Source organism: Cricetulus griseus, chromosome 8, assembly GCF_003668045.3.
Source record: "Cricetulus griseus strain 17A/GY chromosome 8, alternate assembly CriGri-PICRH-1.0, whole genome shotgun sequence".
NCBI lineage: Eukaryota > Metazoa > Chordata > Mammalia > Rodentia > Cricetidae > Cricetulus > Cricetulus griseus.
This window is the reverse complement of record NC_048601.1, coordinates 24,602,885-24,629,256: the sequence shown is the minus strand read 5'-3', so window position 1 is coordinate 24,629,256 and position 26,372 is coordinate 24,602,885. Positions and strand designations below refer to the sequence as shown.

Genomic DNA, 26,372 nt, shown 5'->3' with positions numbered 1-26,372 from the left:
TGCCCCTATAAGGTGGAAGATGAGAACTGATTCCTGAAAGCTGTCTTCTTCGCCCTGCCCACGAAATGTAACAAGCTGAGTGTGGTGACAGAAGCCTGTGGTCTGAGGCAAGGAATCACTGAGGGTTCTAGGATATCTTGAGCTAATTTAAGCTCTAAGCAGCTTTCGGCTTCATGTCTCAAAACACCAAAACAAAGGAACAGGAAAAAAAAAAAAAAGACAAAAACAAAAAAATATCCTGAAACAATGCATGGGGCTCTGGATTAAGTGCTGGAAACAAAATACAACAAAAACCCCGAGTCTCTGTCTTGCGCCTGTCCACAGGTAAGACACATCATCTACCAAAGTTGTATAGTAACACAAACACTGTGGCTAGTTAGGTCAGCTGTGTTCACCAAGTTTCTGGCTTGTAATTACTTTTGTTTGGAGAAATGACCCAGACAGACAGAGTGGACCAATGGACCTGCATACTGACCAACATATAAAGTGGCTGGCACTGGAGTTTGCTGGTAGACACGGGAGGTTTAAGGACCATGCACTCAGTCCCAGCTGTCCAATCCACTAAATCCTCTCTGACACACCAAGGATAGCGGCTAAGACTCCTGCTACCTCTTGGAATGACCCTGGCCTCAGAGCAGACAGGCAAATACTGAGATTGGAAAACAAAGAAATGTCTTTACATTTAGTCCTTTTTCCGCTTAGAACAAGACTCCCCACTAACTGCACCTTCTCAGACATACTGCCTACAAAGGGGGTGAGCACCCTAATCTGAGAGCCACTAAGCTGAGCACACAGAAGTCACTGTAATGGGAGGGACGGAAAAGCTGGATTGCAGTGGATGCTACTCATCTCTTTGACCTAGGAGGATTCCCTAAAGATCTATAAAGATTAAGGATTTTAAATCTTTTAATGTTTAAAGATGAAATCCATGGAAATCAGTCTTTTACTACTAAAAGGTCACCTACATGTACTAAGACACCAACTATTTCTTTAAAAAGGTCAATCCTGGCCAGGTGTGATGGCATATGCCTTTTACCCCAGCACTCAGTAGACAGAAGCTGGTTCTTTGAGTTCCATGTCAATAAAGCCCTCTTTTTTTTAGGAAAAAAAAAAAAAAGTTGGGCTGGAGAGATGGCTCATCGGTTAAGAGCACTGACTTCTTCCAGAGGTCCTGAGTTCAGTTCCTGGCAACCACATGGTGGCCTACAACCACCTTAAATGAGATCTGGTGCCCTCTGCTGGCATTCAGGCAGAAGACTGGATACATAATAAATAAATAAAATCTAAAAAAAAAAAGTCAATCCCAGGACAGATATGGTGGGATTTGATTTGGTGGTGGCACGTGTCTATAATCCCAGCATTCAGGAAGCTGAGGCTGGAGGATCATAAATGTCAAGTTAGCCTGAGACCCCATCTCCAAAATGACAGAGAGAGACAGAGACCAAGACGGGGGTGGGTGGGGCACAAATGAGAGCCTGCTAGAAGTAGTGACACATGCCTGTAATCCCAGCACTTGGGAGATGGGGGCAGAGGATTAAGAAGAGTTCAAAGTCATTCTCAACTATACAATGAGTTCAAGGCCAGCCTGGGCTACAGGAGACCCTGTCTCAAAAATAAACAAGCCAGGTGATGGTGGCCAACAACTTTAATCCCAGCACTTGGGAGGCAGAGGCTTACAGATTTTTATGGATTCAAGGCCATCCTGGTCTACAGAATGAGTTCCAGGACAGCCAGAGTTGTTACATAGAGAAACTCTATTTTGAATGAAACAGCAAAACAAGCAACAACACAAAGGGAGGAAGGAAGGAAGGAAGGAAGGAAGGAAGGAAGGAAGGAAGGAAGGATAAGCAAAGCTGCCCTCCAGAGAGAAGGCTGGATCACCAGGCCCACCTGCTCTTTTTTACAGCACAGCTCAGCATACTATCTCCAATTGCCTAATGATGTCAACTAGAACAATTGTGCCAGCGTGGTAATCCATCCTCACTCTGGACTTTAAAAAGAGGCAGTCTCATCAAGTAGAGGAGTTAACATTGGCTCTTTCTCTCTTGCCCTTCAGTGGGTGGTTTGGAAATAAAACCACCCAAGCTGCAAGATCAATCTGTAATAGGAACAATAAAGACAATAGACTGGCCCAGACCACACAGCCAAGAAAAGTAGTCTCTACCAAGAGCTCCAAGCTGGAGGTCCTGGGTTCTAAACACACTGTAAAATATGATTTCCCAAAGCACCATGCTATGACACTGTTTTGGTACAAGCATGTACTAAATGTAACTTGTACAAGCTCACAAAAAGCAAAAAACAAACAACAACAAAAACAAAAAGAAAATCAATGCCTTTTAGTAAACAGTATCATGATGGCTGCGATTTTGTAAAGAGATAGGCTGTTTCTTTGCTGTGCGGCTCAAGTGATCACGCCCGCTTTACCACTGCACCTGGTTGTGATTTTTGGACCCATAATAACTACTTTCTGAAGCAGATTCCTAATGCACATTCCTTTAGAATATTGGTGGCTCCAAATATTGACAGGCATTCATGGAAAAGGCAGTTCAGGGACAGATAAATCTGGGACATGCTGAGCTAAACCAAGCTAAACAGATTTCCCCAGGACTTCTCAGAATCTTTCATATGTTAATGTGAATTTCCAAGAACAGTTGTCCTGCACAGTGGGTTTTTGGTCTTTTTTTTTTTTTTTTTAAGTTCACTTAACAATGGATCCCTTTCTTCCTGGAATATCTTATGGGACTTAATGGTTTGAGAAAGCACTCTTGGGGAAGTTGTTATCTTTAAGACTGGGGATTGGCAAGGCTATGAAAGTCAAGTAACTTCCCCAGACATGGCTTTCCCACCTATAAAATAAGGATAAAGACTGTTACCGCTTGAATCTACAATGCTCTGAAAAGTCCCCAGGTCACAGCCTTTGGTGTGATGGGGAAGCTTTTAGAGACAGAACCTAAAGTAAACGGGTCCTGTTGCTGGAGGGGACATTAGGACCAGCCCCATTCCCTCTTTCTTTGCTCTCAGCCACCCTGAAGTTAGACTAATTCTCTAGGTCTACCATGATGTGTTATATTTCAAAGATCCAAAGTGACAGGCCAAACAACCCTGAGCCAAAATAAACCTTCCTCCTTGGGAGTCCATTGTGTCAGATGTTTGCCAGGGTGCCAGAGAGCTAACACAATGATACCGCCTTACAGGGGCAAAGCAGCTGACGTGAGATGATGTGCAGAGCTTGGCACACAGTAGGCCTGCAGCAAATGTTTGTATTCCTCTAATGAAGAAAAACCTAATGAGCGTAGGGGTAAACATTTTAATACAGCAATAATCACAAGACAGTTTCCTGAGGACTCTGTGTTTCGTCTGTTGAAGCCTCTATAAAGACCGGGATCAGCAGAGTTCCTCACCTCAGACAGCCAGGGGACAGGTTTGTTCCACTTCAAGTAGCTATTGTTCCTTCTCCTACTCTGGGAAATGTCTTGGTCCTATCAGAAGAACAAAGAATAAACTTAGTGAATATATTGATAAAAAATTAGAGATAGGACAGGATTCAGGGCTCCTTGAAGATGCCCCTGGGGAAGTTGGGGGTCATGGGACACAGCTTCTGTCCCATGACCCCCAACTTAAAAAAGTGTCTCAGCTTAAGAGACACTTTTGGGGCTGGAGAGATGGCTCAGAGGTTAAGAGCACTGGCTGCTCTTCCAGAGGACCTGGGTTCAATTCCCAACATCTGCATGGCAGATCACAACTATCTGTAACTCCAGTTCCAGGGGACCTGGCACCCTCACAGAGACACACATGCAAGCAAAACACCAATGCACATAAAATAAAGATAAATAAATTATTAAAAAAGAGAGACGCTTTCATTCATTATTTACGCCATATTGCTGAGGAGAATATCTCAGGCTTGTCAGCATGCACTCCTGAGGTCGGCTCACATCCCTCAAGTTTTTCAACCTGCTCCATGAGAAAAAAAATTGACTCTGGATCCCCTTGGGGCAGAAACTGTGACTTCTTTTCCTTCAATACTTCTCTCCTGCCCCAAGTTTTATCCAGATTTGTCACTGGTCTTAAGAAAAGAGCCTCTCAAAGACATTGCAAATCCTCCCTACCATATATGTCCACAGATTTACTTTGGTGCTGCCCAGCTTTGAGGTTCTGTGTCTGGTTTTGGCTCAACTGTTTCATGGGTGGGGTTCCAAATTGGAATGGCCCCCAGTTTCCCTAATCTACCACCTGAGAAACACTACAGGGAAATGCTCCATGACAAACTATACCTCAGCTGTTGGCAGGGAAGAGCATTTGTCTCCTTTATCACCTGTGGCTTTCAGCACCATTTCATCAGATACAGTCCTGTCTCCAGGATATTATGGTTAATATGCAGAAAACCCTGTGTGTGTGTTTGTGTGTGTGTGTGTGAGAGAGAGAGAGAGAGAGAGAGAAAGAGAGAGAGAGAGAGAGAGAGAGAGAGAGAGAGACCTGTAGGTCACATCCCCTGGGGCTGGAATGACCCCTTCACAGAAGTCCCATATCAGATATCCTGCAATCATATATTTACATTACGATTCATAACAGTAGCAAAATTACAGTTATGAAGTAGCCATGAAACAATTTTATGGTTGGGGGCCATCACAACATGAAGAACTGTATTAAAGGGTTGCAGCATTAGGAAGGTTGAGAGCCACTGGCTTTGAGGAAGACAAGAAAGATATTTGCGCTCTTCTAGAACTACTTAGAGGCTGAACTGGGTTCTCCCAGATGTCTCCCCTCTGCACATACCACAGAGAAGATTTCCCTTAAAGCCATGGAGCAACTGAAGGCAACGGAAGGTCCTGGCTGATCTAGCAGCAAGGGGGGGCGGGGGGCGGTGGGACTGGACCTGCCACATACCTTAAGGCTCAGCCTCTGGGAAGGATAGAATTGGAGATTTGGATCAACAGCTGGGATGTTCCTATTGGCCAGGGCCTTGGCCAGTTCTTTCCAGCTGCCATACCCTATGAAAGGGAAAGAAGAGAAAAACAAGGTCAGCTTAATTCAGGAGGCCGTAAATCTGTAAGGTTAGGGAGGCAGAGATAAGAGAGGGGATTGCTTCTCTTTTCCTCACCCCACTTCAAAAGGCAGGAGCAGATACAAATTTAGCCACGGTCCACGGGGCAGAGGGTGGGAAAGACTTCTGCCTTCCCTAAATCAGAGAAGGAACTGAGCTATTGCCATGTACCATGGGGACCCATATAGCATGGTTCTTACCCAGTTGCACATGGCGGGTGATTTCTCACAAAAGGTACAGTCAAGAAATGGCAGCAAAGGCCATTTCCAGGGCAGCAGCAGGGGATTGGGGCGGGGGGGGGGGGGAAAGTGGGAGGGGTAAGAGGCACATGTCTTTCTGATCATCATAACCACCACGGGATTGCCGGATAGAACCAGAGCTGGAGGAGGCAGGAAAGAGTGAGCCAGGGATTTGGTGTTTGTCAAGCAAACTTGGAGGACCAGCTAGCCCTGAGCTGATCTGAAGGCTATATGGGACTCACTGATGTGTTCTCTGGAACTGGTTAGCTTGCACATCTGAGGAGGCAAAAAGGAAAACCATGGTGGGAGGGCAAGAACAGGAAAGTGTTGATGTGCAAGCAGGCATTCCTACACAAATGAAGAACCAAGGGACGGCAATGGGTAAGAGTCAGAGCCCAGTGGTCAGTCTGTAATTCACCAGATGCCAGGGCCTTCTTGACAATAAAGAGATCGGTTGGGCAGAGCTGTTGGTTTTAAAATAAGTGAGCCTACAACACTGTAGGCCATGAATCAGAACTATGAACCATCAGACCCGTTTTTAAGGTCACTTCCTTCTTTAATTAAAAAAAAAAAAAAAATCACTTCCTCCTCACTCCAGGTAAGAAAAATGGGAAAAACAAAACAACAACAAAAGCCCTTAAGCTGAGCAGGTGCTAGTGGACCATGCCTTTAATCCCAACACTCAGGAGGCAGAGACAGGTGAATCTCTGAATTGGGGGCCAGCCTGGTCTACAGAGTGAATTCCAGGACATCCAGGGCTACACAGAAAAACCTTGAGTCAAAGAGAAGAAAGGAAAAAAAAAAAAAGGAAAGAAAAGAAAAAAAAAAATAAAAATGGGGCCAAGGCTGGTGAAATGACAAATCTAGAGTCACAGACCAAATAGTAACAAGGCTAGGATGAGAACCTGAGTGGGATGCTTCATTAAGATACCCTTGTGGGGCTGGGCTGCATCTCAACTCTGGAGTTCATGCCAGGCACAACACAGGCACTGTTCAGAAAGAATCAGAGTGATGCAACGCGTGGAAAAAAAAAAAAAAAAAAGTTCATGTAAAAGGAGTTTGACAGTCATTCCCCCCCACACCCAACTGGGAATCAACAGTTGGCAGAAGAGTCAGTGGATCCCTATGTGAGTACCAACAGGGACACAGCTAAATAAACAAAAATAAGAATAAACAGCTAAATATAGTGGCAGATGCCTATAAGGCACCAAAAGTCTAAGGGAACTAAGGCTGGATTAGACCATGCTGGGATGCATAGCAAGACTGTGTCTCAGTGAAGCAAAAGCAACCACAGAGTACAACAAAGAGCATGGACTACACAGAGGTGGACATCACCTGTGCAGGGGTGCTGATACTTGGAGGGGTGGGCACAGAATCACAAGCTGGAGCATGCCATGGGTGTGTGGGGGGGGTTCTTATGTGGCTATGGCATCTGAGAGGTGTGGCATCATGGGAGCCTTTTAATTTTAAGAAGCTGGAGTTAGGTCAGGTGTGAGCATTCTCATCTTACAGATGGGGAAAGAGGATCTTGGAATTCTGAGTCACAGATCTACTTGTCACCCAAGATTAGAGAAGGCAGCCCTTACGAGCCAATGTCAGCCATCATTTCTGCTTTCTCCTATGGCCACTCTTTAGCAGAGCTTTGAGGGGTGCTGGACTCAGAGGTCTTCGCTATGGATCTGGGCCTTGGGTCACTACACAGGTACTCAGTTACACAGTTATGAGAACTCCAAGGGTACATGCACAGACACATAATTAAAAAAAAAATCTAAAAAAAAAAAAACCCTATTTTGTGTGTGTGTGTGTGTGTGTGTGTGTGTGTGTGTGTGTGTGTGTGTGTGTTATATGGGTAGAGACCAGAAGGCATCAGGTGTCCCCCTCAATCTCTCTATATCTACTCCCATTGAGAAGAGGTCTCTCCATGAACCTGTGTTCATGTTTTCTCATCTAAACTGAAAGCCAGCATGTCCCAGCAATGCTCCTGTCTCCGTCCCCCTGCACATGTGCAGGACGCCCAGCTTACTACATGGATGCTGAGATCTGAACTCTGGTTCTCATGATTGCACAGCAATTGCTCTAAATGGCTGAGACATTTTTCCAGCCCCAACCCACTTGATAATAGAGGAATCATGTTGGGTTAATTTGGCTACCATGCTCATAATGCCTCTTCTTTCTAACTGAGCATTGACTGGCTTCCTTAATATACTTTTGAATGTAAATCCCTGGCTTCCTGGCCGTACTCAGAACTGAATTCAGGTCTATACTAAGTGAAGAACTGTCACTGACACCAGTTCTATTCCTTTTTAACTGATGGCTCTCTCTGTGGCCAAGGATAATACTATTGAGGAAAAGACATACTCAGTAAAGTTAAACCTAGCCAGGCTCTCACCTGCAAGTCACAGGTATGTCTACATGGTTCTGAGATAATTGAGATTTGGATGGTCAACAGTGCAGTCTTCAGGCTTTTGAGTGACAGCTGTAACGGCTTGAGCAAATCACTGCATCTCTTTAATGCTGCTTTAACAGAAGCATCTGCTCCATCCACCAGGCCTGCTGTGAGCACTGAATTAAATGTGTCCAACTCACAAACTGCTTAAAATGCACTCTTTCCCCCTAACCGTTCCTGAATTGGGGGTTTGGATTTGAGAATCAGGGGATAGGGATCCCTACTTCTTTTGAATTGTGTAAACTCCTAAGGGTCTCTCCTCTGCTTACCGGCCAGAGAGCAAGCAGACAGGGTGGCAGGGACTTTGTGGTAGCATAGCAATAGATAGGTCCTCTCTGCTCCATGGACTTTCCCCAGGGCCCTGCCAGTGCTCACTAGGCAAACACTCTATGCCAGGCACTGGGCCCTATATTTGGATCCTCCCCATCTCTGCATCTGCATTAATCCTGCCAGTGGACACCCAGCCATTGCTTAGTCCCCTAGGGGCAATTGGAGCTAAAGAATGTGCTGATTGAATGACTGCCACTTGTCACTTGCCCCCTGCTTCTGGCTGAACCTCCCCATGCAGAACACCAGCTGCCAGGGCCTGGTCCTCCTACAGCAGGTGTCACATTTATGTCAGAAGACAGACACCCGGATCTCAGGTGTCAGATGAAGCACCACTGTGGGCCTCATACTCTGCCCTCACAAAGCTGGGCTATCAAGTTCACCATCAGCCAGAGCTTTGCCAACATCCCTCCTGCGGGCAATAGAGACTTCAAAGGCCTGGAGATTACCATCCCGGCTCTTTGTGAGGCTATAGCACACATATATCCCTCGGTATCATTTTTCAAAGACTCTAACATATGTTAACTCCACTGCCTCATCTCATCCTTTCTCTCAGAAATAAGAAAAACAAAGCAACAAAAACGGTACGATTATCAGCCCAAGGTCACACAGTGAAATGATAACCCACATGAAGTATCAGTGCCTGTGACAACTCAGTCTTCAGCAGGTCAGGAGCTGCCACTCATTTCCCTGGACCCTTCATCTGATACTCTTGCCAGTACAGCATGTGGATGTCAGGGCCATTCACACGGGAGAGTGGGAAGGCCCTCACCGCTGAGGCTGCACTGATACTGCAGACCCACAGTGGGACTACAGGCTTGAGCTCTGACTCCATCCCAGGGGCTGAAAACACTTAAGTGCATTTTCTTTTTTATTATTATTATTTTAATTAGAAAGAAGAGTATTTTACACGCCAATCCCAGGTCCCTCGCCCTCCCCTTAAATGCATTTTCAACTTAACAGTTAAGGGTTGGAGGAGGGGTTTAGTTAGTACAAAGTGCTTGCCAGTGTGGAGCCTTTGCCAGTGGTGTACAAGGTCCTAGGTTTTATCCCCAGCACAATTAAAAAAAAATATTATATATATTATGTATACAGTGTTCTGTCTGCATGTATGCCTGCAGGCCAGAACAACTTAAGAAGTAAAAAGTTAATGCTAAATTTGCGTGTGTCTGTATAAATTCCTAAAGCCTGTTAATAATGACCCTGAACTAACTGGCTGACCCAAAGCACACTCCCTTCCAGCCCACCACAAGTGTCCAAGACGGCTCAGTGGTTAAGAGCATTGGATGCTCTTTTGGAGGTACGGAGTTCAATTCCCAGCACCTACAAGGTGGCTCACAACCATCTGTAGATCTGGCCTTGGCCTACAGGCATACATGCAGACAGAACACTCTATACATAATAAATAAATAAATAAATAAATAAATAAATAAATATCTTTTCTAAAAAAATAAATATGTTCAAACATCTACCAGTGCTCAACCAGACTTCTAACAAGCTGGTAAAAATGTGTATTGCTTTTGCTTCTGAGTCATTACAAGAATGATAGTAATAGCAGCCAACATTAATGAGCACTTAATACAGCAAAGCACCATGCCAAGAGGAATGGCTTTGGCTTTGGGGTTGTTTTGTTGCTATTTTTTGAAACAGAGTCTTACTACGTAGCCTTGATTGGCCTGAGCTCACCATATAGATAAGGCTGGTCTCCAACTCATAGAAATTCCCCTGCATCTACTTCCCAGGTGCTAGGATTAAAAGTGTACACCACAGGCTGGAGAGATGGCTCAGCGGTGAAGAGCAGTGACTCTTCTTCCAGAGGTCCTGAGTTCAATTCCCGGAAACCACATGGTGTCTCACAACCACCCTGAATGAGATCTAGTGCCTTCTGTTGGCATGCAGGCAGACAGCTGTATACATAATAAATAAATAAAATCTTAAAAAAAAAAAGTGTACACCACCCAGTCCACTCCGTGCTAAAAGTTTTATTTCGCCATGTAAAGACAGATGATATGAGCACACGTGCGCACACACACAACTTCCTCGTGAACAACAGTGAGCCCAGTGGAGACCTACAGATTCTGTTCCAATCCTGTGACTGGTGTCAGCCCTCATCTCGCTACTCCACATTCTATTTCTTGCTCATGTGGAGGTTGATTTTGCCGGAGGCTAGATAGAACTGGATTAGATGTAGGCAGCCCAGCACAGTGGATGATGCAAGTTTACCCCCAAATAAAGGCTGAACAGTGGAATAAGAAGGTTATTTACTGCTTCCCTCTTCCCTAAGAAAAAGAATCAGGGAGGGAGGGAGGGAGAGGGGAGAAGGAAGGAGGGAAGGGAGGGAGAAATGAAGCGAGGGAAGGAGGAAGGAAGCAAGCCTGACAGCTCTATGTAGCATCAGGGAAACTGAAAGCAGCCCAAGAAAAGTGGAACTGGGGAATGCCTGAAAAGGGATGGACCCTCAGGTAGGCACAGATAGACATCTTTACAGTGTTGTTTCCAGCCTTGGGGCTGGTCTCCAGTAGGAAGGGTTTTCTCCTTCCAGAAACTACAGGGGAGGACTTTGGGGAGGGGAGGGGCTGGCCCTCCCAGGACTCTGGAAAGAGTGTGAGCAGCCTAGGAGGAGAGCCAGTCCCACCTGTTCCATAGGGCACCACAGACCGGAAGATCCAGGATGAATGTAGATTCCAAAGAGAAGACCTGGGGTCTGTGCAGAAACACACTCTCCAGAGACCAACAATGCCAAGAGAAACAGTGATGAAACCCAGTGACGCCAAAGAGACAGAGTCCTTGTCCCACTAGGAAACTAGAGGCTGCCTAGGAGACAAGAGGCCATGGACATGGATTTACAAGAGCCAGGACTAGTCCTGAGTTGCAGGATGAAAAGGTTCTATCCATGGGGAGAGCTTGAGAAGAGCCTGGGGAGTTAGTGTCTTCAGTGGGACAAAGCAACCCTGGCTTGAGGCCAGCAGGGTCTAGCCCAGATCAGAAAGTCGAAGCTGCATGTCACAGACAGGCAGAGGACTGTCACCTGGGAGACAGTCTTTAGGGCATGCCCAAGGCTCTGGTGGTAGAGAGTGTGATAAAGTCTTTCCTTCCTACTCCTTGATGCCCCAGGGAACTTGATGCAATAAAAGTTATTGTTACTACAACCATAACAATAAACATGTATGTGTGTATATATATATATATATATATATATATATATACACACACACACACATATATGTGTCTATTTGTACAGAGGCCTGCTAAATTTATATTAACTCGATCATAGATTACTGTTTTCCTTTATTTTTTAAAAAATTTAGTTGTAGTTTCTTTTAAGTAAGCCATATAAGCAACTCTCTTTTGTAGTGCTTAATAATCTATGAGATAGGACTGGAGAGATGGTTCAGTGGCTAAGAGCACTGACTGCAGCCAGGCATGATGGTACACGCCTTTAATCCCACCACTCAGGAGGCAGAGACAGGCAGATCTCTGTGAGTTCAAGGCCAGCCAGGGATATATAATGAGACCTTGTCTCAAAAAACAACAACAAAAGAACACTGACTGCTGTTTTAGAGGATACAAGTTGAACTCCCAGCATCACACTGTGGCTTACAAACATCTGTAAACTCCAGGGATCCGAGATCCATACTGTCTTCTGGCCTTTGTGGACACCAGGCGCATATGTGCTTCACAGACATATACACAGGCAAAACATACACACACATCATAAAAATAAGTAAATCTCGGGCTGGAGAGATGGCTCAGAGGTTAAGAGCACCGACTGCTCTTCCACAGGTCCTGAGTTCAATTCCCAGCAACCACATGGTGGCTCACAACCATCCGTTATGAGATCTGGTGCCCTCTTCTGGTTGCAGACATACATGGAAGCAGAATGTTGTATACATAATAAATAAATAAAATCTTAAAAAAAAAAAAAAGTAAATCTCACCCGGCGGTGGTGGTACAACCTCTAATCCCAGCACTCTGGAAGCAGAAGCAGGCGGATCTTTGTGAGTTTGAAACCAGCCTGGTCTACAAGAACTAGTTCCAGGACAGTCTCCAAAGCCACAGAGAAACCCTGTCTTGGAACCTCTCCCCCCCCCCCAAAAAAAAAAGAAAGAAAAGAAAAGAATCTATGACACTACAGAGTCCAGAAACCCAAAAGCAAATGAATTGTAGTTTTAGCAAGAGCTGGCTAAAGTATAATTAGCATTGGTTTATACCTCCAGGGTAAAAGAAAGGTATAGGCTTGGCAGAGCCAGAGGTTTAATCAGATTACAAAGACAGAATGTCCTTCAAAACACTGTTATAGTCTCCCAGCAAATTCTTTCCTAGGGTTTGACATTTTAAAAAATTTTCGGTTTTTCTTTGACAGGTTCATGTATGTCTATACTGAATATGTGTATGGCTTTTATGCTGGGACAGGTTCATATGTATTTAATGGATGTTGGCCATTTTCCTTTCACCTCCTGTGACCCTCTCTCTCATTATTCTCTCTCCTACTGGAACCTTTCTTCCCAACATTATTTTCATATTTTCTTTTAAATATACACATACATAACATATTGTTATTCTTTCTTTTTGAATTACATGAATGCTATACAATATATTTTTACTTTAGGCTTTTCTTCTGAGACAGGGTCTCATTATAGTTGTCACCCACCACCACCCACCCACCCACCACCTAGCTTATGTGACACTGAGAACGGAACCCAAGGCTTCATGTATGCTCATCAGGCATTCTACCAACTGAGCTACCTCCACAGCCCAGATTACTCCCAGAGGAAAACAAGGCTTACAGGGGTCTTTGTTGTTGTTTGTTTGATCTTGCCAAAAGCCACAAAGACAGTAAGTGACTGAGCCAAGATTTGAGCACAGAACAAAAGGCTGTGTTCTTAATTCTATTAATCCCTATTAAATGTGTGTGAGAGTTTTCGCTTCCATCATTATCACCTGGTATCATGTGCCCACGTATTCACTTACACACACACACACACACACACACACACACACACACACACACACACACACACCCCAGACCATTTTCTTTCTCTTTCTATTTAGTCACTAGTTAGCCAGCATCTCTACAAGTGCCAAAGAAATGCAAGGGGGTAAATGGAGCCCCAAATATATCATCCCATCATACTAGACAAGAGCATTTGGGTGGAGTTTGATGCCCTCTTCCTGCTTTCGGCACATTCTCGTTCTCAACAGAAGTAATGCAGTGTTAGTGTTAGTGGGGACCACTGGAGGCTACCCAGTTCATCAGGAGGAGGGAATGTCAGAGGACTAAGGAAGGAAGGAAGGAGGAGTCCTAGGGTTTCCTCCTGCTGGTGAACAGATAAACACAGGTGGGGCTCTTTCTCATGAGCTTTCTACCCTAACATGCCTCCAAGCCTGCTCACAGACAGGCCCAGGAGCCTTAAGAGCAGTCAGCTGTACCCACAGCTTCCTGCCAGGCTAGCACCTGAGCTGTTGGGATGGTTGTGGCTGCAGGCAGGTTGAGGCTTGCAGCCAGTGACATGGGAACTGCACCTACTACCCTTGTGGGTGCTGCCTAAAAGGGGCCAAAGGAGGGCATCTGAGCTACTGCCAGAGATCCACCTGTGCGTCAGCTGCTATGGGACTTCCTGCTCACCCAAACAGCCAGATAGAAGATAAAGCCAAGGGAGCAGATGAGGAGAAAAGACAGACAGAAAGCTCGATGTCCTTCTATTTGCTGCTGCAACCCTGGGAATATGGACTCTGCTTTATAAAGCCTAGCTCAGTAAATTCCCATTCTTTAGGCATAGGTGATGATCAACATAGACTCCAGAAGTTGGGGTCCAGCCTGCGTCACCTTGAGGATATCATCATTATCATTATCATCACTACAAAAATTTAAACAACATACAACATTTCCAGGCCCAGTTACTAGTCAGGGCTATAACTGTCACAGTCCCATGCAAGGCGGATGTGAACTTAGGACCCTTAATGAAATGGAACAGTTGTAGGAAAATCTAGAGTTGACGGAGTCCTGGACTTTGAAGACTGGCCCATAGCCTGCACTTTAATTCTCGAGGATACCTAGGCAAGAGCCACTTAGGTTCTTTTAGGACCCTCTGGTGGACTGGCTTTTCTGAACCCATTAGGTCTGTTGCTGTGGACTAATCTTTTTGCACACTGTGAAGATGTGTAGCTCTCACTGGTTAAACAAAGATCCAGCTGGCCAATAGCTAGACAGGAAGAGCTAGGTGGAGAGCCAGACAATAGAACACTGGGAAGAAGGGCGGAGTTGCCAGCCAGATGCAGAGGGAGCAGTATGTGTAGAAAATGAGGTAACAAGCCACGTGCCACATGACACCATGTAAATTAATAGAGATGGGTTAACGTTGTAAGAGCTATTTAGTAACAAGCCTAAGCTATCAGCCAAGCATTTATAATTAATAGTAAGTCTTTATTATAATATGTGATTATTTGGGAGCTGACCAGCGAGCAGCCCCAAGGAAAAGCTCTGCCTACAGTATGTCTTCTTGTGGAATGGGACAAAGATATCCTTTAAGGAAAATGTGGAACCATCCTTTACCTCCCTGGGGGTCTTTCAGATAGGGAGCTCAGGGCTGCAGTAGTTGGGCATTTGTCTAACATGCAGAATACATGGTTAGGAAAAATCAATCAAAAGTCTGGGAAACATGAGCAAATAGACCAGTGAGCTACCAGGTCACCAGGCATTTGCTGAGTGCCTAATGTATACTGAGCCCTACTAACAGCTGGGATAGAGAAAGGGGCAGACATTACCTCCTTCTGTTCTGAGAGGCTGATAGGGTGGGCATCCATGGTTAATGCAAGGACCCATTTGTCTAAGAATTTGGAGATGGCCTGGTCCTCACACTTGTGCCCACACGCAGGGCAAGTGCAAGCCGGTTCTGCTGGCTGCAAGCAGGCAGACACAGCAAGCTGGGCCCATTGGATGTTGATGACATGATATTGCCCAAGGATTTTCCACTTTCAAAAACTCAGGCAAGGCTATGAGCAGATTCTCTGTAGTTAAGAAACTTGTCTTCATGGTCCTAATGCGCCTAGGAGAAGCAACAATATAGGAAAATCCTGACTACACAGCAGCAATGAAGGAGTTTCAGCAAGACTATCACTAGATCTCAGATGAAGGTTGAATGGTGCCCACAGAGCCTCTGGAGGGCATAAGACAGAACCTTAGTACTAAGTCAAAAGCCTGGGCTGGGGGGCTGGACGATGGCTCATCAGTTAGGAGCACTTCCTGCTGTTTCAGAGGACCAAGTTTGGTTCCAAGAACCCACACTAGAGAGCAGCTCACAACCATCTTTAATTCCAGCTTCCGGAGATCTGATGCCTCCAGTCTCCATTAGCACCTGTACTCGTGTTCATATCCATAAGCACAGATACACATAATTTTAAAAAAACTAAAAATAGGGCTGGAGAGATTCCTCAGCTGTTAGGAGTACTAGATACTTTTGCAGAGGATCTGGATTCGGTCCCCAGCACCCAGCATGGTACCTCACAACCATCTGTAATTCCAGCTCCAAGGATCTGATAGCCTCTTCAAGCCTTTGTGGGCACTGTACAGACAAGTTGCACAGACATTCAGGTAGGCAAAACACTGACGCCTAGAAAATAAAAATAAATCTTCAAACTAAAAAACAAATACAATCTTAAAACCCTAGACAGGGATTCTGTCTCCTGACTGAGAGAGAAATGGTTTCCATTGTTGGAGGCCCTGCAGGGACAGAAGCATCATTGATAGGAAAAAGTGGGAGCCAGGATAAAAACAAACAAACAAAACTAAACCGTCATCATCTGAAGGTGGGGGCGGGGGAGACACGGGAGGGAAACAGTGGGGAGTGCACCTGTGAGAAACAAGCGCAAACTTCAGCTAGCCACTCAGGAGACAGGAAGGAATCTGGGCACAGTGGCACACCCGCCTCACCGCCACACACAGGAGGCAAGACTGGATCTCTTAAGTAACTTTTTAAAAGACAGGAGGGGACAAGCAGGAAACACTTCCCAGTTAACTGTTAATAACAAAGAGCCTGGACTTTCAGGATGACTACAGTAAGATGACAACACAGACTTAGGAGGGGTCTGTTTAGAAACCTCTCCTCCTTGCATTACTCCATTCCACCCACTAACAGGTTAGCACGTGCTTCACACAGAAAAAACCACCACAGCTACAAACAGACATCTGCCCAGGCTCGTCTCGGCTACACGCTTGACATACATGGTCTCATTTCACTCCCACAGCAATCACACTAACACAATTCCCGATTTACAGATGGGGAAGCTGAGGTCCTCACAGCCTCCAGACAACAGCATTGAGCAACTGCTTGCTTTTCCTAAAGACCGCCTAACAATATCTTAGATAGGACCTTCTGTCTGCTGTACAAAAAGGCAATGGAATTCAAGGGAAGCAAGGAGAGGAGGAAGGGTCCTTGAAGCCAAGCACATTTTCTTGGGCCACACAGGGCCTTGGTTTGGACCAGCAGCCAAGAGACTTAGTCTCCCAGCCCATTTACTTGATATCAGCTTTTAGACTGCCCCCACTTCCACACCCCACACATTTGCAGTGCAGGAGATCCAACTTAGGATCCAAGCAAGCCAGGAAAGTGATCTACCATTGAGGCACTGAACACACTCCCTTCTCAGCAGCTGGGGCCTCTTTTCTGCATCTGGCTGGAAAACAAATAAGGCATATTATCTGATCTGGGCACCTGCCAGCGGCTAGACCTGCACGGTCTAAATAAAGTGACTTGCCAAAACCCAGCTGAGGCTGTTATAACCTGTTCCCGGAAAGAGAAGGAATGGGACGGGAATATTGGGATCAGGTGTAGCAGCACACGCCTTTAGTCCCAGTACTCTGGAAGATCTCTGTGAGTTCAAGGCCAGCCTGGTCTACAGAGTTCCAGCCAGCCAAGGCTACAGGGAGGTTATTATGAGGTTAGGGTTTACCTTCCTCCTCCCCACAAATGTCATTTAAATGAAATGTTGAGGGTTTCTATGCACTGAGGGCAAAGGACTGGGCTATAAGGGTCAGGCCCTCATGCCAGAGTCACATATTCTTGGTCTCATTCTTATGTCCAGCCCAGTGCCATGAACCTTTTCCATTTTGTTGACAAGAGCACAGAGACCTAAAGGTAAGTTCACTGAATGTCTAATATGCAAGGGGAGCCAGTGCTAAGGATGTCTGAAATCAGTCTCTGAGTCTTGCCAGAGGCACAGTTTACCTGCACCTGAGCCTGACCTCAGGAAGGCCTGAAGACCACGTCTCTCTGGTTATTAAGTTGCCACTGCATCAAGCAGGCACTTGAAACATGTGGATCAATGAATAACAAAGGCTGTGGGTGTGAGGAGCTGGAATAGTTACTTCTTAGGCAGCATCTCCTCAAAATTCTGGGCTAGAGAATGGATAAACCGACTCATGGTGGCTGAGATGTCAAAGTCACAACCCAAGGTCTCTAAGGAAACCCTGGCTGCTTTAGTGCACACTATTTCCTTTCTCCCTTTCTCTCTTCCTCACTTATCTCCCCCCCCCCCGCCCCACCATCTCTATCACCTCACTATTTAGCTCTTACTAGCCTGAAGCTCACTCTGTGGCCTCCAGCTCACAGAGATCTGCCTGCCTCTGCCTCCAAAGGCATTAACTGCCATGCCTAGCCTTCTTTCTCTTTCCTAAATGGAACTCTGAGGTGTGCACATGTGTTGGAAATACATACAAGATGGACTTGATAATCTTGATTATCAACTTGGTAAGATTGAGAGGCACCTGGGAGGTTGTGACGTGTGTCTCTAGGGAGTCTGCAAGGTGCTCCCTGAATGAATGACATGAAGACGCTGGCCTAATGAATGTTTTCATCAACTGATAGATTTAGACTCTGAATAAGCTCAGAGAAGTAGTCGAACTGTGGAAGGTAGAGCTTGCAAGAAGCAAGTTGGTCTCAAAGAGCATGTCTCTAACAGGCATTTCTCTGGACCACTATCTGTGCTTCTCTGTATTTCTCTTCATGATCTGAGCATCACCACATGGGCTCCTCTTGTCATGATGCAATGAACCCTCTGAAACCCTGAGTGAAGTACAGCCTTTTCCCCCATTAAGGTTTTTTTTTTTTTTCTGCCAGGCATTTTGATATAGTAATGCAAAGTCTAACAGAATACATAACATAAAATTTATCATTTTTAAATTTGCAGGTGGGGCTGGAGAGATAGCTCAGCTGTTAAAGGTTAGGCTCACAACCCAAAATACAAGTCTGTAAGTGCTCTTCCATAAGCTACATTGTCAGAGCACTTCAACCAGTCTCAAGTGCACAGTTCAGGGACACATTAAGTACATTTACACTGTTATACAATCATCCTTCCTACAACGTTTACATCATTCCAAACTGAAACTCTGTATACATGAAGTAACTTGTATTCCTTTTCCTCCCAGCCCCTGGGGACAACTATACTACTTTCTCTGTGAACTCTACTATCTATAAATTTACTAAACTAAGTATCTCATATATATGGAATCATACAATATTTGTTCTTATATTAGGCTTATTTCATAATTATATGTTTGGCTCATAATTATATGCTTGGCTTATTTCATAATTATAACATTATTTCATAGTTCAACCAAGTAGTAGCATGTGTCAGCCTTAAAGTAAAGGAAACAAATTTTGACACATGCTGCTACCTGGTTGAACTATGAAATAATGTTATAATTTACTTAAGGCTGAACAATATTCCATTGTATATGGGTATATATCACATTTTGTTTATCTGTTCATCTACCATGGAAAGTTGAGTTATTTCTACTTCTAGGATATTGTATTTTTTTCAAAGATTCTACTATGTATACAATAGTGTGCTGCTGCATGCATGCTTGCCCACACCAGATCTCAGTATAGATGGTTGTGAGCCACCATGTGGTTGCTGGGAATTGAACTCAGAACCTCTAGGAAAGCAGTCAGTGTCTTCACCTCTGAGTCATCTTTCCAGCCCCCAGATATTGTATTTAAAGGGGGGTGCAAAACTTAAATGTTCAGGAAATACCACAAAGTAAATAAAATAGGGAATCATACCACCAGGCCCTGAAAGGCCAGGACCCAGGCAGTCACTGAAATCTTTAAAATCTCATCTCTCAACACCCCGATGTCTGCTTAGAATTCAAATCCCCAGTGCTGACTGCAGGAACTTGCAACTCCATTCAAATACAGGCAGGGTGGGAGGAGCTCTTCCCTGTGAAACAGCTTAGCTGAACATGATTGACTTGATTCTATTTTTAAAACAAAGGTACACAATGTATCAAAGACACAAACACTACAATTCCTAGACACTTTACAGACTATCTGGGGGATAGAATAATTGATTATTTAGACTATTATGTGTAGCTAGACTTTCTTTAGACAACCAGCTCCCAAATAATGACTTCTTATTGACTTCTTATTAATAAGTATGAATATTTGGCTTTAGCTTAGACTTGTTCCCAACTAGCTCTTATAACTTAACCCATTCATATTAATCTATGTTCTGCCTCGTGGCTTGTTACCTCTCCTCAGTACTGTACGTCTGACTTTCTGTGTCTCGCTGGTGAATCCCACCTCTCTTCTTCCCAGAATTCCTGTCTCTGCCTGGAAGTCCCTCCTATCCTCTCCTGCCTAGCTATTGGCTACTCAGCTCTTTATTAAACCAGTCAGAAGGTGCCTTGGCAGAGACACATCTTCACAGTGTACAAAAAGATTAGCCCACAACAATTATACAGAGATGTTGTTCTAAATGGTCAGACTTTGAAAGTGGCACTTTTGTCCAGTGGTGGTGGCACATGCCTTTAATCCCATCTCACGGGAGTCAGAGGCAGGCAGATCTTTGTGAGTTTGAGGCTAGCCTAGTCTACAGAGTGAGTTCCACAACAGCTTAGAGCTGTTTCACAGAGAAACCATGTCTCAAAGAACCAAAAGAAAAAAAGTAAGTGATGCTTTCAGCTGGGCATCATGGCTCTTGCCTGCAATCCCAGCACCTAAGAGCCTGTGAGCGGGGGCTGGAGAGATGGCTCAGAGGTTAAGAGCACTGGCTGGCTGCTCTTCCAGAGGTCCTGAGTTCAATTCCCAGCACCCACATGGTGGTTCACAATCATCTATAATGAAATCTGGTGTCTTCTTCTTGTGTGCAGACACACATGAAGACAGACTACTATATACATAATAAATAAATAAATCTTAAAAAGAGAGAGAGAGACTGTGAGAGCCAGAGAGATGATGGCTCAGTGGTTAAGAGCACTGGCTGCTCTTCCAGAAGACCCAGGTTCAATTCTCAGCACCCACATGACAGCTCACAGCTGTTTATAACTCCAGATCCAGGAGATCTGACAGCCTCACACAGACATCAAAACCAATGTACATAAAACAAAATTAAATAAATTATTTTATAAGAAAGATATATGATTGAGACAAGAGAACCTCAAATTCATATCCAGCCTGGACTGTACAGTGAGACTATCCTAAACAAACAAACAGCAACAACAGAAAAAAAAGAAAACAGATCAAGCTGAGCATGGTGGCACACACCCTTGATCCCAGCACTCAGTAAACAGAGGCAGGCAGATTTCTGTGAGTTTGAGGCATGCCTGTTATACATATTTCAGGACATACAGGGATACATGGAGAGAACCTGTCTCAAACAAAACAACTTGTTGCAGTCTAAGGAAACAGAGATCATTGCTACAAGCTTAAAGATTATCTCCATTAGAAAGCTTAAGACTAGAAGACTAAGGTGTCGCTGTCTGAGATCACAAAGCAAGTATGGAGAAGCCCCATGACTGAAACACAGGTCCCTGACTGGCTCAGAGAACATTCCTAGTCTGCTAACAAGTGAGGCTATCAAGCTTTTGAGTCTGGTGGCAGGTGCCCAATATTGCAGGGTCTGTCTAGCTTGGGTTCTAAGAACATAAGCCTTCTTGTGGAAACAAGGTCGTGGTCAACAGGCAGCTTGGAGAACACGTTTCCCTGAGAATCTGAGAGCCTGCTATGAAGGGCAGGATCAGCCCTAAATCTGACTGCACTGAAGAGGCTGACAGGTGAAGAGCTTCAGGAGCAAGGCTGGGCATTAGCTGTGGCCTCAGTCTGAAAGGTGAGAGCTTGGTAAGTGACGTTAGACTTGACTGACACACCATTTATTATCCCCCCTACTATTTTCTCCTACTGTCCTTATTTCTACTGTAACTTACATGCACAGAAATACCCAGAAGGACACTAAGCACTTCCTTGACATGTCAATCTCCTAACAGTTTACATGAAAGGAGAAGAAGACCTTTTTCTTTAGGTTAAGAAGCAATTTTTAAAATAAATGAGTAAGGGCTGGTGTGTAGTTCAGTGGCAAAGCACTTGCCTCACATGCAAAGGCCCTAAATTCCAGTCCTAGTATCACAAAAAGGTGGTTTGTATGTATATATGAATGTATTTATTTATTTTGTGTGTATGCATGTTGCTATGAATCAAAGCCAGGGCCTTACACATGCAAAGCAAGCACTCTACCAACTGAGCTATATAGCTCCAGTCCTAGTTTTGTTGTTTTGTTTTTCTTTCTTTTTTTTTTTTTTACTTAAGTTTTATTTTATGTGCATTGGTGTCAGATGCCCTGGAACTAGAATTACAGACAGTTGTGAGCTGCCATGTGGGTACTGGGAATTGAACCCAGATCCTCTGCAAGAGCAATCAGTGCTCTTAAGCGCTGAGCCATCTCTCCAGCCTGTTGTTTTGTTTTTCAAGACAGGGTTTCTTAGTAGCTTTGGAACCTGCCCTGGAACTCACTCTGTGGACCAGGCTGGCCTCAAACTCACAGTGATTCGCTTGCCTCTCTCTGCCTCCCAAGTGCTGGGACTAAAGGCGTGCGCCACCACCGCCTGGCAAAAATAAATAAATCTTTTTTAAAAAATGCTATAAAACACTACAGAAATACCCACAAACTAACACTAGAACTGCCAAAACAGGTCTAAGCACTTGGGAGGCTGAGGCAGGAGGATTTCAGTAAGTTTGAGGCCAGCCTTGGCTACTCAGTGAGATTCCGTTTCTAAATAAATAATACTATATTATCTAGCTATATCACTCCTTGGTATACACCAGAAGGAATCCAGCTCAGCTCGTAACAGAGGCATTTAAGCATCTGTGTTCACTGGATAGTTAGTCACAATGTTAAGACATAGAATTAGCCTAGATGCCCATAACAGATGAACAGGTAAAGAAAATGTGGCAAACCAGGCATTGGTGGCTCACACCTTTAATCCCAGCACTCAGGAGGCACAAGCAGGCAGGCGAATCTCTGTGAGGTCAAGGCCTGTCTGGTCTACAAAACAAGTTCCGCTAGAATAGCTAGAGCTGTTACACAGAGAAACCCTACCTCAAAAAAAAAAAAAAAGTGACAGACAGACAAACACACAGTTATACAATTGAGTTTTATTCAACTGTTTCATTTGCAGGAAAATAGATAGATCTGGTGAACATCATTTTAAAGAGGGTAAGTTAGACTCAGAAAGAGACGCACTATCTTATATGTTGAATATACATGTCACACATATATGTATATTCTTGTCATTTGACATAACAGTAGAAGGGGGACCACATGGGAAGGAGGAGTCTAAAGAAAACAAAGGAGGGTAATGGGGAACAGAGTATAAACAAAGTATAATGATAAATATACATGAAAAGGCTATAGTGAGACCTAATTTTTAGACACTGACTAAATAATAATGATATGTGTTCTCATCTAAATAATAATGATACAATGTGTGTTCTTACTACGTCAATAGAATGTTAGGAGCCCAGGTGAAAGCTCACATTGTTTGATTATCACTTTCAGGAATCCCGGCACACAGTGGGATGCTGAAGCAGGCTTTCTCCTGCAGGTTTGAAACCACCCAGGCTTAGTGAGTTCTAGGTCAGCTTGGGCTGATGTTAGGCCTTGTCTCAAAACAAACAAACAAACAAATCACTTTCAAAGCTCTCTATTGACCTTAGCCTTACACAGTTGCTAAATTCCCCAGATGACTTTAGGACTCCCCTAGAAACTATTGTGATCCACCTGTAGCTGGGTCAATAAGGATGTTAACTAAAAACTCACAGTGGCTCATTCACAGACTCTATTCCATGTGCAGTCCCCACAACTCATTGATTTCTCCATCACACCCCTTTCTGTGAGCCAGCGATGGCTCCAGGTACAACATACAGATGAAGAGTCGGAGTGTAGGACTCTAATGAGGTCAGGTAAACATGGAAATCCTCAGCCCACTGCAGAAAGGAGCAGTAAAATGTGGCAGGCCAGGTACATCAGAGGGCACCTTCAGAGTGACCATCACAGGGTTACCCATCCCAAGCTCAACTCTGTTCACCCTGGCCCCGAGAAACAGCGGGCTTTCATCTAGATGCCAGTGTCTGGCTTGAGGAACCTGTGATGCAAGGTCTGGTGGAACCAAAGAAAAAATCAAGGGCATCTAAGCAGATGAGCTGATTAAAAACTGCTCAGAAATGGATCACACTGCCGTGGTCCCTACCCCAAAAATGGAGGAGGAAGTTAAGTGTGCTGAGGAGAAGGATTCAAGGAAAAGACAAAAGGCTAGAAGGAGCCTTCCCTCTCCTGGGCTGGGTACGGCTCCCAGAGCAGCACCACTGCCTTTGGGATCTCATCCACTCTTGTTTTACCTGATATAAATTTAAACAGGCTCCCCAACGATCTCCTACATGGAGTACTTGTAAAAACAACTAAGGCAGAGAGCTTGAACCTTTTATTTTATTTTTTCCTTCTTGAACATAAACTTCGATGTTTAATGATCTCTGATCGTCGTCTGTATCCTAGTAATACAGAAAACACTTGGGAAGCTATTAACTGTTTAGCCTTCCTGGGTCTTAGGGGAATATGTTTTCCATGTTTCAAAGAGTCTGTTGTAGGCAATTTATTGGGTAAGATGCAAATGTATCCCCTTGGGCTGCTTGGAGCACTAAGCTAGGTTCCCCAGAGCTCCCCACCATACAAAAACAGATACAGCTTTCTCACAAAGACTGCAGTCTGTTACCTATTTTAAGTTGGCTTCTTGGACCAGTACATTAGAGTCCTGACAGTTGCATAGAGTGGCTCATAGTGGAGATAAAGCTTTTAAGAGGCGCTTAAAAAGAAAGGTACATTCAGTCAACAGACTAGATTTCCCAAGCACTGTGTGGGGCACGGCTGCTTTGTCTGGTGGTCAAGTATAGTATAACAAACGAAGTTAAGAGTCAGAGAGTTCTGGACTGAGTCCCTGCCTACTACTTTTTCGCTATATGCCTTTTGCCAAGTCTGTTATCATTTCAAGATCTCTACAGCCTCTTCTCCCAATTGCATCATTCAGGGCTTAAACAAATTGGGCCAATATGTGCTCAATGTAGAAAGGCTGTGCAATTCCATTCAGCACTCAAGGCTACAGTTTTCTGATTTCCCAAGCTATTGCCAAGCACTGTGCATTCATTCATTTCCAACACAGAAGCGGGGAGGTATTCCCTTCCCCATCCTACTGGTAAGACCAAGGTTTAAACATTTTACAGGCTTTGCCTCACAAATGGCTGAACTGAGATTCAAACTAGTTCTGTGTGGTTTCAAAGTCTACAGGCTGCTCAGGTGCTCCTCAACCCACCCCTGAGAAGCTGGCCTTACAATGCCTCACTTAATAGAGGACAGAAGCTAAAGAAACAGCCGTTGGGCAGCAGGAAGTCACAGGTGAAGTCCCTGCATGGCCACTGATATGGTGTTGGCTGCATTTTCACTGCCAGTCTTGCCTCCCAACTGTGTTTTTTGAGCAGCACCTAGGAAAGGTGGTTTAGATAGCCACAGGGCACACAATGAAATGGGATATCCCTGGGGATACTCAGGGAGACTTCATTGTGATGAGGACCCAAACAGGTATTTTTGGAGTGAGTGAATTTCTGTGTCTCAGGGGCCTGCCCCCACCTACTGGTGGGTTACAGGCTGGAACCATAAGATATTTTTCTGAAATAAAACTAGTATGAAAACACTACCTAACTTCCCTGAATCCTAGAGCACAGAAATCTGCCAGGCAGAATGCAGGATCCTTGATACTATTTCCTTAGGCTCTCACATGTCCTTCCTCTGTCTTTTTTGCTAAAAGCTCATTATCCTGCCTCAAACCACATTAACTTAACTTTGTGTGTGGCTGACTCAGTCCAGGGACTGTTCTTCCTGGTGATACTCCCACCTTACTCATTGGTTCTGCAGAATGCCATTTGCTACCGTCCTCTTCCCTGAACTTGCTCTGACTTATCCTTATATGTACTTTTTAAAATTTACCCAATCCCTATGTGAATATCTTTGCAGTAACTCAGAAAAACCAAACTTGATTGTTTTTAAATCTGGTTCCCCCAAAGATATGCATCTTAGTAAATGACAACATCCCAAGTCCATCATCTTTGGGACTAAGGGCACACGGCCCAGTGGTGGGGTACTTACTCAGCGTGCACGAAGCCTTGAGTTCCACGTCCAGCACTGGAAGTAAGGAGTGAGGGGCAGTTGATGGCCTGTGGGAGACCTAAGCACTGTCATCCAGCAAGCTCCCAAGGAATATTGGAGCTACTGGTTCTCAGTTCTTGAGAGGTAAAGTTTTCTGGAAAAATCTTGGTTACCTATGACTGAGCTTAGGTGGTAGAACACTTGTTGAGTGTGTGCAAGTCCTGGGTTCAGACCCCAACACTGGAAAATAGTTTTCTGGTACATCTGAGCGAAGTACTTCTCAGCCAGTGGCCATTTAACTGTCTTCAGTCAATGGTTTACATGCAGCTGCTATGATTTCTAGTCTGGGTTGCAAAGTGAGGCTGTTGGGTCACAGGACACACATGTGTTAGAACTGAAGCACAGATATTAGCATGTTAGCGTCCCAGAACACTAAAAAAAATCCATCATCATTTATATCATTATATTTATATCATTTATATCATTTTAGGAGATAAAATGGCTTAGACAATAAAGGCACTTGCCACCAAGCATGAAGAACTGAGTTTAACCCCCATGGTGGAAGAAGAATACTGACTCCCACAAGTTGTCCTCTGATCTCCATGTGTGCCGTGACTCACACACACACATATACCGTGAATAAATAAATGGGACAAAAACTTAAAATCGATTCAAAACACAGATGGCTTTATAATATTTGTATCACTGTTCATCATGGAAGGAAGTCAGGACAGGAACTCAAACAGAGCAGGAACCTGGAGGCAGGAGCTGATGCAAAGGCCTTGGAGAAGCTGCTACTGGTGCTGCCCATGGCTTGTTGAGCCTGCTTTCTTATAGAACCCAGAACCCATGACCA

At 44.5% G+C, this 26,372-nt stretch overlaps 1 protein-coding gene across 1 annotated transcript in view; it reads right to left on the bottom strand.

Moving 5' to 3' along the window:
* B4galnt3 (beta-1,4-N-acetyl-galactosaminyltransferase 3) overlaps nucleotides 1-26,372 on the bottom strand; it is a 96,336-nt gene that overhangs the window by 26,775 nt on the left and 43,189 nt on the right. The window contains exons 2-3 of the mRNA XM_035448945.1: nucleotides 4,885-4,988; nucleotides 3,402-3,479 (exon numbers count right to left, since the gene is read on the bottom strand). Coding sequence (XP_035304836.1) covers nucleotides 3,402-3,479; nucleotides 4,885-4,988 — 182 coding nt within the window. The remainder of the gene's footprint in view (nucleotides 1-3,401; nucleotides 3,480-4,884; nucleotides 4,989-26,372) is intronic.